At 43.0% G+C, this 12247-nt stretch overlaps 1 protein-coding gene across 1 annotated transcript in view; it reads left to right on the top strand.

The window, feature by feature from the left end:
* The first annotated feature begins 767 nt into the window (after nt 1-767).
* The window catches only part of lsamp (limbic system associated membrane protein), a 233211-nt gene continuing 221731 nt past the window's right edge, over nt 768-12247 (top strand). The window contains exon 1 of the mRNA XM_079823477.1: nt 768-1143. Coding sequence (XP_079679603.1) covers nt 1080-1143 — 64 coding nt within the window. The 5' untranslated portion in view covers nt 768-1079. The remainder of the gene's footprint in view (nt 1144-12247) is intronic.

Raw genomic sequence — 12247 nt, 5'->3', positions numbered from 1 at the left:
TTATTATTATACTGTTATATTTATTATTAAATGCTCTATTAATTTTTTTTAATAATGAATGTTATTGTAATAGTAATATTTCTTATTTTTATTTAGCCATAATAATAATCATAATTATTATTAGTAATATTAACATATAAAAACAAAATGTTATATACACACTTTTCATTTGTAAAACAAATAAATAATAATAATCACATTTTAAATCGCAATCGCAATTTTAACCAGAATAATCGCGATTAGATATTTTCCCCAAATCGTGCAGCCCTAGTCCATGTATTACCGCCAAATATGATCTCGCTCACTGCAGTGTGAACAAGTGTCTCATAGTAGCGCGACAGTAGCATTAGAACATCACTTTAACACACTCACGTGTGTGAGAGGATCAAACACACACGCATGAGCGGAAGAAGCGCTTGCGGCAGAATAAAAGCTCCGCCCACTCACGAGTCAAGACACGCCTTTGAGTCTAGTAATTACACACTGCGCCTTTAATGATCCAAACTCACCTGTATAATAAAACACATAAAAGCGGCACTAGTGTTTCCATGGTTACTACACAATAACACCGAGGGTAACACAGGGGTGATGTCATTGATAGGCGACACACACATACACACACACACACACACACACACACTAGCCGTGTCCTGGTTAAAATAACATTCTTGGAACATAATGTACATAACACTGAACCTTAACACCTATTGTGTGTTTACTCAACATCTCTGTGTTATCCAGCTCTCTTCAGACTGTGTTTTCCAGCCATAGCAATGCGGTTTCCTTTAAATGTAGAACAGCTCGCATATAAAGAGGCTCGTGAGCGAGATGTGTTCGTGAGAATGAGAGAGGACAGGAGAGCTGTACGTGTCTTTCATCGCTAATGAGCTTCACTCGCGGCTTTCGTTAGATGGCAGCAGAGCTCCAGAAGAGCTCCAGAGGAGAGAGGAGCTCTGCAGCAACCGCATCCGAGCCGCTGTCATTACCGAACCGAGCCGAGCTCCAGCAGAACACACACACACATACACACGCGTGCGCGAGGGGACGGGGCAGAGCTGTGTTCAGCGGAACCGGGCGAAATGAGCTGCTTTTGGATACACTCGATCCTCATCCCGGGATTCTTCCTACTCTTCGGATTCGAAGGTAAGACGCGACTGATGCGCTTTTGTCACGATCTGTTGTTTGCGCGGCGCGCGCTCGCGAGGCGTGTGTTCATGGCGCTCGCGTCAGTCATAACTTCAGTCCAAGACTAGGTTTCTCTCCGGGCTCTGTGCTGGAGTTCAGCGAGGGTGCTCGACACACACACACACACACACACGCGCGCGCGTGTTCAGACATGAGCCCAGATCTGAATCAGAGGCAGATGTGTGTATGTGTGTGTGGAGGTGAGGGGGATTTGTTGTTGATGCAGAGCTACTTCTGCATGTGTCCTGGCAGGACCTCAGCACTGAAGCTGCTCTCAAACAGGTCCTGCTGTCAGTCAGCGCTCAGCGGATGATGGTCAGTGCTGACCGATGGAGCAACCTCAGGTGTAGTTACGGGTATTGAGCAATAACTCTGTGTGTTTTTCTCTCTAATGTTATTGATGAGGTTGCTTATGTCCATTAGTGCTATCGATTTACTCTCAGGATAAAGAGGGCGCTCATTAGGATGCACAGCGACTCTGGAAACCCAAAGACACTCAATTATCTCTCATTTAAATCAGAGCAGGCTTTACAATGCGTTCATACTGGAGACCCTTTTCTTTGTCTTCGGTGAAGTTACCAGCATGTGAAATAAAGTCAACCGTGACGATATACCCAAAACCTTGACCTGACCGTGTGTTTGTTCTTTAATCGCTAATGTGAGCTTTGACCCCACAGGTTGAGCTAAACTGGTATTATCTAAACTGATGTGAGAATGAGTGTGAGTAAATGTTGTTCTGTCTGTAAATGTTCATTTTGCATTACTATACCCAAAAAATGCACTTGTTCTCAGTGCTCTTGCCTAAAGATGAGGAGCGTGAGCTGATTCTCCTTCTCAGAAGAGCACGAGTGATATGGTAATTGTGGACGGACTGACAGTTGTTTGATCAAACTCATAGCTCATGATGTACTGTATTTATTACTGGCACCGGTTTGGTCCCGCGACTCCATTTCGTCAAGAGCGGCCGTCATTACCCATTCCGGTCAGGCAGCGTTTGATGGGTGCCGAGGAGAACAGGGAAAGGAAATGAATTCTGCTCTGGGAGCGACTGATTCCATTCGGCTGTCCGTTTATTGACTGCACAGCTCCTGTAAAAGTGCTTGAGCGGCCACAGAGGTCAGAGAGCACTCAAACCTGACGGGACGCTGCTGTGGTCAGTCCTCGGGAAAACTGCAGATACGCTGACTGAAGGGTTTAATACTTTAGAGGATTAGAGAAAGCCCATGTTTATATGGTCACACACACTCACGATTATATCAATGCTCTTGTGAGTATTGACTAGAGCTGCACGATTAACCGAAATCATTGTGCGATTTATGAAAGTGTAAAGGAGTAAATATATGACCGTGTCAGTGAAGAGCAGCTCTGAAATCAGGAGTAAACGCGAGTTTGAGACGTTATAACGTCGTTTGAAAGAGCGACACGCTTCAAACTGCTGATGCAAACCTGTTCAACTAAACTCACGTCTAAAGGCCAATTTATACTTCTGCGTCGAGTGCACGCAGAGGGTACGGCGTACCCTACGCATAGACGCGTTGGATACGCCGTACCCTACGCCGTAGCCTGACGCGCACCTCTCCAAAAATGTAACAACGCGTCAATTCTACGCGGACCGCAAGCGCTGTGATTGGTCTGCCAGAACCCTTCCCTCAGGTCAATAAATAAATAAAAAATCTGCGATAGGAGTGTGTGTGTGTGTGTGTGTGTGTGTGTGTGTGTGTGTGTGTGTGTGTGTGTGTGTGTCCAGAAATTGGATGATAGTTCCTTACGTCTGCTATAACACACTATTTTGCAGTCCAGCGATTCTTTATGGTAGTAAATAAATACATAGATCCGCTGAATATAGTTTATTTATTTTCTCATTAAAACCAAAGATGTTAATCAGTAATTGTATATCAAGAACAGGGACACATTAGGGTATATTTCGTGAATGAAGTCTCCGCAACAACAATCGCTTGCTGAGCCACCGCTGCTGAAAACAGCGGCCACGAGCTCCGCATGGTTTCACAAATGCATTCCAGCGCCAGATCGCCTTATTTAACTTTACTAATCAACTAGAGATGCTTAATTTGTATTAGATACAACAACTCAAGCTGCAAGAAAAGCCGCTCTCTCACTGCTGCTGATATTCCGACATGAATGTACAGATTCTACACATCAAGCTGCTTCTTCTTCGGCTGTTGTCTTGATTACACCAACATGCCCGAGGACACTGCCTTCTAGTGTCTGCATGTGGAATTGCACATTGACGCAGACAACAGCGCAGAAGTATAAATGCTCACGACGGCGTCGGCTACGCGCGTAGCCTACGGCGTACACTACGGCGTACACTCGACGCAGAAGTATAAATGGGCCTTAACTCTCTAAGTATTCAGTCCATTTTATCACGAAAGTCAAGCGATAAATGCCGTTTTGACGCTCTGTGGCGTGACTGATCGCAGTTCAAGCAGCTGCGCAATGCGAGCGATCATCTGTGAACGTGATCTATCATCTCTTCCTAAAGAATAAACATGAATGAACATCTGAAGGTATGCTGAGGATACATTACAATTTACTGTCATGTATATATGTGGTGTTATCACTAAATCAGTGTTTCAACGGCGGAAAGACGTCATTATAACTGCTTGTAAACTAAACAATGTCATGTAATGTTAGCATCACATTTACTTCAGGCAGTGTCCACAGAATTTTATCCACTAGAAAAATCAACTCTTTCACTAAATATATGCTCTATATTAGCCGTTATATTCATTATATTCTACTGAACCTGTTAGTGATGGCTTGTTTATTTCTTGTATGTTTAAATAAACCTGTCATGAAAATGACACACTGTGTATAAATGATTATATTTCAACAACGAATTAGAGATAAAACTATTTTATAATTAGATTTAGAAGTTAATGCAAAAACTGCCTTATGTGAAGTTTACATGTTTGTGTACTGTGTGTTATTTGAGTGTTGATTATTATACCTAAAAATAAATAGCAACTGAATTACTATTTACAGAAATATCTTCAATAAACTTTGTTATAATTTAATTCATTCAGGGACAGACACTTTTTTTCTTCTTCAGTAAACCACTGTTTAATAAAAATAAATAAAAAGCAATTTGTAAAACTGCTGTACCGAACCGTGACTTCAAAATCGAGGTACGTAGCGAACCGTCTATAATTTACTGTATTATTAAGAAAATACCCCAGAAAAGGCTTGAAGCACTCAAATCCACCATATATTATCGCGTGTGTGTTTATTGTCTTCATGTTTGATCAAAGCGTTTCTGTCTACAGCGCTCGCTTCACATCAGAGAGCACTCAAACCTGACTCAATAACTTCTGTAGCTTTAATAGAAGTCGGTGTGTGTATAATTCATACTGTGAAGACTAAAGCAGGGTCTTATTTAGTTATTCAGGTGCTTTGGGACCTTAGCGTTCGTTTCAGAACCCGCTGCGTTTTCTCCCATGGGTCGGTTCATTTAGGCAGTCGTGCTCGGATCCGCACCAAATACTCGTTCTTTATTTTACTTAAAAGAAAAAAAAACCCTTGTACACATTCTTAGTGTATTGTATAATATAAAATAAATATATATAAAGATGTAAAGTATGAATGAATAAATGTAAAAATTAAACACTACATAGACTTCACTGTAAAATATACAAAGTGTTTCAGTCAAGAGCTTGGAGTGATTTTCTCTTTGTCTGTTGTTGTTTTAAGATTAAAGGGATAGTTCACGCTCAAGCTTGAATCAAGTTCTTCTGTTGGACATAAAATATATATTTGAAGAAGTCCCCACTGACTTCCATTGTCGGAAAAATACTATGGAAGTCTGGTTACCAACGTTCATCAAAATATCTTCTGTGTTCAACAGCAGAAATGAAGACAGGTTTGGAACAACATTAGAGTGAGTAAATAATGACAGGATTTTAATTGAGGTGAACTGTCCCTTTAAGGACAGCATGTTCACTATTAGGCTGCTGTCACTTTAAGACCTGCGCAGTCCGCATTTTACTTTCACTTTTGACATAAACTTCACTTGTGTGTGTATTTGACAGTATTCGGCTGCTTTACACTGACGTTAACATTACACTGTTTGTGTAGCGATGCTTCTCATAGAAATAAACATGTATAATGGTTATCATTTTCAGTTTTTAAATGTATTTAGATATCATTTAACTTTATTTTACACACTTAAAGGCACCGTGTGTAATTACTCTGACCCTTGAGTGGGCGGAGCTTTTATTATGCCGCGAGCGCTTCCGCTTCTTCCACTCATGCGTGTGTGTTTGATCCTCTCACACACATGTGAGTGTGTTAAAGTGATATTGTAATGCTACTCTGAGACACTTGTTCACACTGCAGTGAGTGAGATCATATGAGGCGGTAAAACATGGCCCTCTGGGTAAATCAACAACAGCAGATTTACACAATCAGACTAACTGTGTTGAGCTGGAGAACAATGAGGAGTTTCTGTCCATCAATGATCCAAACAGTGGCTAATAAAACACATCAGATATTAAAGCGCCGCTAGTGTTGCCATGGTTACTGCACAATAACACCGGGGATGATGTCACTGATGGGCGGCGTGTCTTGTTTCTTGGACACATTTGGGATAAAGTCAACACAATATATAGCACTGATCTAGAGGATATTTGAACCCTAAAATCTTACATATTGTGCCTTTAAAGCATATATGAAATATTGCATATCTTCAGGATCGTACAGCCCTAGTCAGGACACTAACTGACTAACTAACTAACTAAGTTTGTGATGGAGCTGGTGTGTGAACGAATGTCCATATAGTGAACATTTGTTCTCCGCTCTTCAGATTCTGAGTGCCAGCGCACACACACACACGCGTTTAACATGCCATTTTATCGTGTTTGAACAAGAGTTCAGAAATGTGTCAGCCGGGAAGCGTTCAGGTACGTGAGGAGAATCCTGTCTTCTCTCTTCATTCCTCCGGTTCATTGTGAAGTGAGGTGTTCAGTCTCCAGGTGTTCACACACACGCGTGTGCCTGGTTTGAGCCTGACCCTGGCTGACCCCGCACCTCTGTCGTGTTGAGCATCTCGAGGGAACGCTGACCCGGGACAGCAGACACGAAGGTCACCGCGTGTTTGGCTGTCGAGAACAGAAACCTCCTGACATTCAGATATCACAGCGCTTCAGAGGAAGGGTGGCAGACGCAGTTGTCATGGCAACCTGTTAAAACACAAGGCAGTGCACTCGAGGGCCAGATTATGCAAACCTTTCAAACATCCTGGGCTCTGTTCGCTGCTGGAAGGGAAGGGTCTGAGGGTAGATGTGTCTGTGTCGAGAGCCGTCATCTGTACGGAGACAGCGGCTAGGCCATTACATATTTAAAACAGGAATATCCCATAATAAACCTAAACTAATCTTACAATCTTAGAGATCTTACAATCTCTAGTTTTCATATCTGGTGACTGATTTTCAAAATATGTTACAGAGGACAGTAACTGATTAATTTGCAATAAGAATATTGTCATACTGATAAGGCGTGTTCAGATCTTTATTTTGAAATGGTGATGAAATAATGACGCACATGCGTGTTCTTAACCCACTCGAGTCGGCGGTCGCGCCGGCGTGATCGGCTCTCTTTTTTTCTTATCAGTGCCAAAGAGACTCAAATAACTCTGTCGTTTGTTATCATTCATGCAAGTGTTATACATCATTATATTCTGTTAAGTAAAATTTTTTGTGTACAGTCACAATAAAAACAAATTGTTGTGCTTTTTGCAAAATAAGGGAAACAAACATGATTTGCGATCTTCAGCCTCTCATTCAATGATGTCTAATCTGATTCTCTTCAGAAAATGACCTCTAGCTTAGTGAATGTTTGTCTCACAAACATGAGACATATGTCTAAAGAAACATTGAAATGTCACGTTTTAAATCATGTAAATTAGACAGGCAATTACTTATAAAGCTTTTACTAAACAGTTAAAAAAATGGCTGATTGACACATATAGCTGTCAACACTAAGACTTGAACCTGTTGTGTCTCTAAAACAATTTGTTTTGTTATTGTTTTTATAGGCTGAATGTCCTGTGTTTTTTCATGGTTGTTTTAGCTATGTGTTTTGTGTATTTGTCATTTGCCAGTAAGGTTTTTTAGATTTGTTTTGTGTTGTTACTAATTTTGTATATTAGTGTCATATTTTTGCTCTTTTAACATCTTGGCCAGGGGACTACAGATGAAAAATAGCCTTTTGGCTAATTCTGGCTTTTTTACTCATGTTTGTTCATGTGTTTTTATGAAATTGCATTGTCCCCTTACAAATAAATGAAATTAAAAATTATTGAATGAAGGAGGTCAGTGACCGCTGGAGCCGTAGATCAACAGAAAGTCATCGATCACTGAACACTTACACCTGAGCTGTGAGTGTGGCGTGATGTGGCGTGATGTGATGTGACGTGGCGTGACGTGGTGTGACGTGGCGTGACGTGGCGTGATGTGACGTGACGAGGTGTGATGTGGCGTGACGTGACATGGCGTGACGAGGTGTGATGTGGCGTGATGTGGCGTCATGTGACGTGGCGTGGCGTGACGTGGCGTGATGTGACGTGACGAGGTGTGATGTGGCGTGACGTGACATGGCGTGATGAGGTGTGATGTGGCGTGACGTGACGTGATGTGACGTGATGTGACATGGCGTGACGAGGCGTGACGTGACGTGGCGTGACGTGGTGTGGCGTGACGAGGCGTGACGTGGTGTGGCGTGACGAGGCGTGACGTGGCGTGGCGTGACGTGGTGTGGCGTGACGTGGCGTGACGTCGCGTGGCGTGGCGTGACGTGGCGTGATGTGGCGTGACGTGACTTGACGTGGCGTAACGTGACGTGGCGTGACGTGTGACGTGACGCACCTGTGAGAGCCTGACGGCCGAGTGTCTGTAGCGCTGATGAGAGACGAGCTGTGTTCGTCCATCTGCCGTGACGGGACAGGCCCATATGCTGGAGCTGCACAGATGCTCCTCACACCTGAGCATGAATATTCTGCTGTGAGCGTGAGAACCTGACGCTGAAACACCAGAGCCGCCCCTCCTGTCAATGTTTACAACCTCGATGAGAATATAGAGCGGAACTATCCTTCAGGTCACGAAGAGAGAGACTGAACTGCGGGAACAGCGATCAGGTAAACGTCTGTCCTCCTGCAGCTGATGTGCATCTCTAGTCTAGATCATTCCGACATGTGTATGGGTCAGATCTGACCGACACACTGGTGTTGTGTGTGTGTCCAGTGCATCTCTTGGTCAGTCTATGTCTCGCTTGCCCGCTGTGTTCTGTGACTGACAGTGGTGTAATGTAATGAAGTAATACTGTTTAGTAAATCTAGTCCTATATGTCCTCAATAACATAATACAAGTGTGTGTGTGTGTGTCATTGGTGAAACACACAGTAATGTTTCTCAGTCTCCACAGACAGAAGCCCAGAGTAAAGCCGCTCTCGTATGGATGTAGGACACTAAGATAGTGACTGTAGAATTAAAGTCTGAAGGCAAATCAATACATAGATTCACTTATTAGTTCTTTTGGCAAAGAAAGGGGCTTTGGCGAAATTGTTGAGAAGCAGGTGTAAATATTCATGAAGTGAAGCTTCCAGGATGAATATTCATGACTGAATTTGACTCAATGCTTGTGTTTGTCTTATTTGAAATGTTATTCCAATGTAAAGCAACTATTCTCTATTTTAATAGATAGTTTAAATAGTGTTTTCCTGTGGTTGCTCCAGTCTTCAGGGTCACATGACGTAAAACAATTGAAGCATGAGGAACTTCCTGTCCTCCATCTCTACTCGCCTGAGTCTGGCCAGGGTTTGTGTACCAATTTAAATGTAATTTGCGTGATCTGATGTGAGCATTAGTGAATAATTGATGCGATGTCGGGCCACTGAAGCACATCAGCGAACCCAACACACTCGTGTGGTCACAGCAGGAGGACGGCGGCTCTCAGTGTCATTGGGGCTGTAATGAGTCTGGAGCCACTCGCCATGATTTGTTTTTAGTTCAAATGAAAATGCATAGATGTTTACAAGAGTCGTTTCGAATGCAATGTAATTAGTATTTCAGTGTGCATGTATATATTCATCAGTTCTGAAACTGCTAAGCGTTAGACTGCTCGTGTAGGGTTTGATGAGGCGGTCGGTTCATTAATTCATCAGGAGTTCAGCTGGTGTGTGTGTGGAGATTTCTCTCACATGCTGAGGAAACTCTGCTTCAACTGCTGGAGGTTTACTCTAGATGAGAATGTGACATAATAATAATAAAGGAAAGGGATGGCAGTTTGATCAAAGTTCTGGTTATTGATCGGCGTTCACTGTGTGTGTGTGTGTTTGTTTGAGTCTGGGACACATCACCCAACTCAACTCGAGGGGTATACTGGGAATATTAGTTGATCTAATGGTTGTGAAAGGTCCTGAGTCTCGGACTCTCGGCTTCAGGCACTGCTGTTAGTGTGTCAGACCCTCTTATAAGGGTTAGGGTTAGGAGACGTGTGTGTGAGATGTGCGGCGTCCCTCACATATGAAATAATGCTGGAGAAGAACAGCAGCGGCTCATAAATAGCGCTGATAAGCAGTGAGCTCATTTATATGCTAATTCTCTAAAGCAACATGTCACGCATTCGCTGCTCTCCACTCCAGTGGACATGAGAAGCAGCATCACTGAGCTGGAGGAGTCACAGGAGCTCATTCAGAGGACGAGCAGAGACCCGCGCGGGTCCACACACTCCAGAGTCGCCCATCACTGGGAAAAGGTTGGGGTGAGGATACACTGGGGAAAGGGTTAGGGTGAGGATACACTGGCGAAAGGGTTAGGGTGAGGATACACTGGGGAAAGGGTTAGGGTGAGGATACACTGGGGAAAGGGTTAGGGTGAGGATACACTGGGGAAGGGTTAGGGTGAGGATACACTGGCGAAAGGGTTAGGGTGAGGATACACTGGGGAAAGGGTTAGGGTGAGGATACACTGGCGAAAGGGTTAGGGTGAGGATACACTGGGGAAAGGGTTAGGGTGAGGATACACTGGCGAAAGGGTTAGGGTGAGGATACACTGGGGAAAGGGTTAGGGTGAGGATACACTGGGGAAAGGGTTAGGGTGAGGATACACTGGGGAAAGGGTTAGGGTGAGGATACACTGGGGAAAGGGTTAGGGTGAGGATACACTGGGGAAAGGGTTAGGGTGAGGATACACTGGGGAAACTTTTTGAGCCATGTTTACGTCAACGGGCAAGCAGGTGAGAGACACGGCCCACGACCGATCGAAAGTATCCAGAGAGAAGTTGGTCATTCAATGGGAAAGGTGCTCTGCAACACTGCTCAAAGTGCCCCGTGTATCACCTTTAGGCTAGTCTTTGAAATGTTAGAATACTGTATATCATTGCAAAATGTAAAAGCGTATAGTACACTCATGTAAAGCAATATATACTATAGAGGTGGGCCGTAACCACCATAGACGCTGAGGGGGCGAGTCCCCCTGAATAATTGGAGATGTCCGTATTGTCCGACCCAATATTTGATATTGCTGATGTTGCTCTGTTGTTCTCCGCTAGCCTAGAAATCCAGACACACCCTAGCGGCAGCAGATGTAATCAGGGTTGTCTAGCAACTCTCCGTTGACTTGCGAGCTGGAAAAACCAAACTTTGGTCAGGCCAATCACATCGTGTGTAGAGTCGGTGGGCGGGCTTAACATGATACCTGCAAACTAGTTGCTTTTCGGTGAAATTCGCCGTTTTGAATCAAAATATGTAATTTATGGGAATCGTGTAGATTCCATGAGTTTTTTCAGGAGGGGGGGGGGGGGGGGGGGGGGTGTTGGTGAAGTTGAAAGCATTTGTTAACTTCACAATAATAATTGGAAATGGGCTAATTTCCCATAGACTGGAGTGAGACCATAGACGTCTCTCAAGTTGTCGCGATCTTTTTTGGCACTCTAATGTGGTGTGACATTCACAAATTCCTGTAGCGTCTCAGTTCAAACAAACGTCACATGAACCGAACACTTCCGCTTTACAGCACGGAAGAAATCACGAATGAACACAGGGCTTGACCATAGACTGTAAGGGGTCGACATTAATCTTTGTCCAGGATAAGTGACCGGACATGTACCTTAAAAGTTATTAAAATAACCAGAAACGCGATTTTATTACATTTCGATGTAAACAGCGATTGATAATGGATATATTTCTAGTATCAAAGTCTGCCTGAGAGAGACATTTGTGAAGAAATCAAAACAAATGAACATAGCACTATAAACCCACAGAAGAAACACACTGGGGTAAAACGTTTTAAAAAGTTTGGGTTTTATTTATAACTTATGATATTGTTAATAACACAAGTAGACTGACGGTTTTGCTGAATGTCATCACGATTGCAAATGTGACATTGAATTTTGAGGTTCAATAAACAAGTAGCCTAGTAAATATTAAGTTACTTACATTTTAGACACAAACAAAGGAAAGCAACACTTGGTTTTTGTTACTGAACGATTCAGCGTTTGAATGAATCATTTGAATGAATGATTCAATGACTCCCTCATTTAGATGGTCACTTGCTGCCACCTATTGGCGGTTAAAAAATGGCCTTTATAAAGTAAATTACGCCCTGGGTTAAATATCACAAATATGCAGATTTAAGCATGTAAAAGCTGAGAATTTTGTTTCAGAATAAATAGATTTACACTGTCAAAAATTATAAATTTGCAATTTGCTATGTACTGTACCTGATAGGCCCCATGTTAATCAATATCAAATCAAATAGTGAAATTTGTTTCAATGCCCAGCGCTATAGTGTAAATGTTTTTTTTGTTTTGTTTTTTTAAAGCAAATGTTGTCTTTTCCCTTTACTTTCTTGTCAGAGTGCACCAGATGCCTCGTTTACATGTTAAAACCACAAAATCTCTCTACTGGGGGGCAATATCCCAGACCCCCCTACAAGTATTTAATTCGGAAACATGTCACCTTTTTCACCACTTGTGAGTTTGCCGGTCGGAACATAATGACGGCAGAGTTGTGGTGGTTCCGCGTGCTACTCGTAAACACAGAAGCTGGC

Source organism: Gobio gobio, assembly GCF_949357685.1.
Source record: "Gobio gobio genome assembly, chromosome: 8".
NCBI classification, from domain to species: Eukaryota; Metazoa; Chordata; class Actinopteri; order Cypriniformes; family Gobionidae; genus Gobio; species Gobio gobio.
Note: the sequence above shows the minus strand (reverse complement) of the source record. Positions and strands in the feature narration are given on the sequence as shown.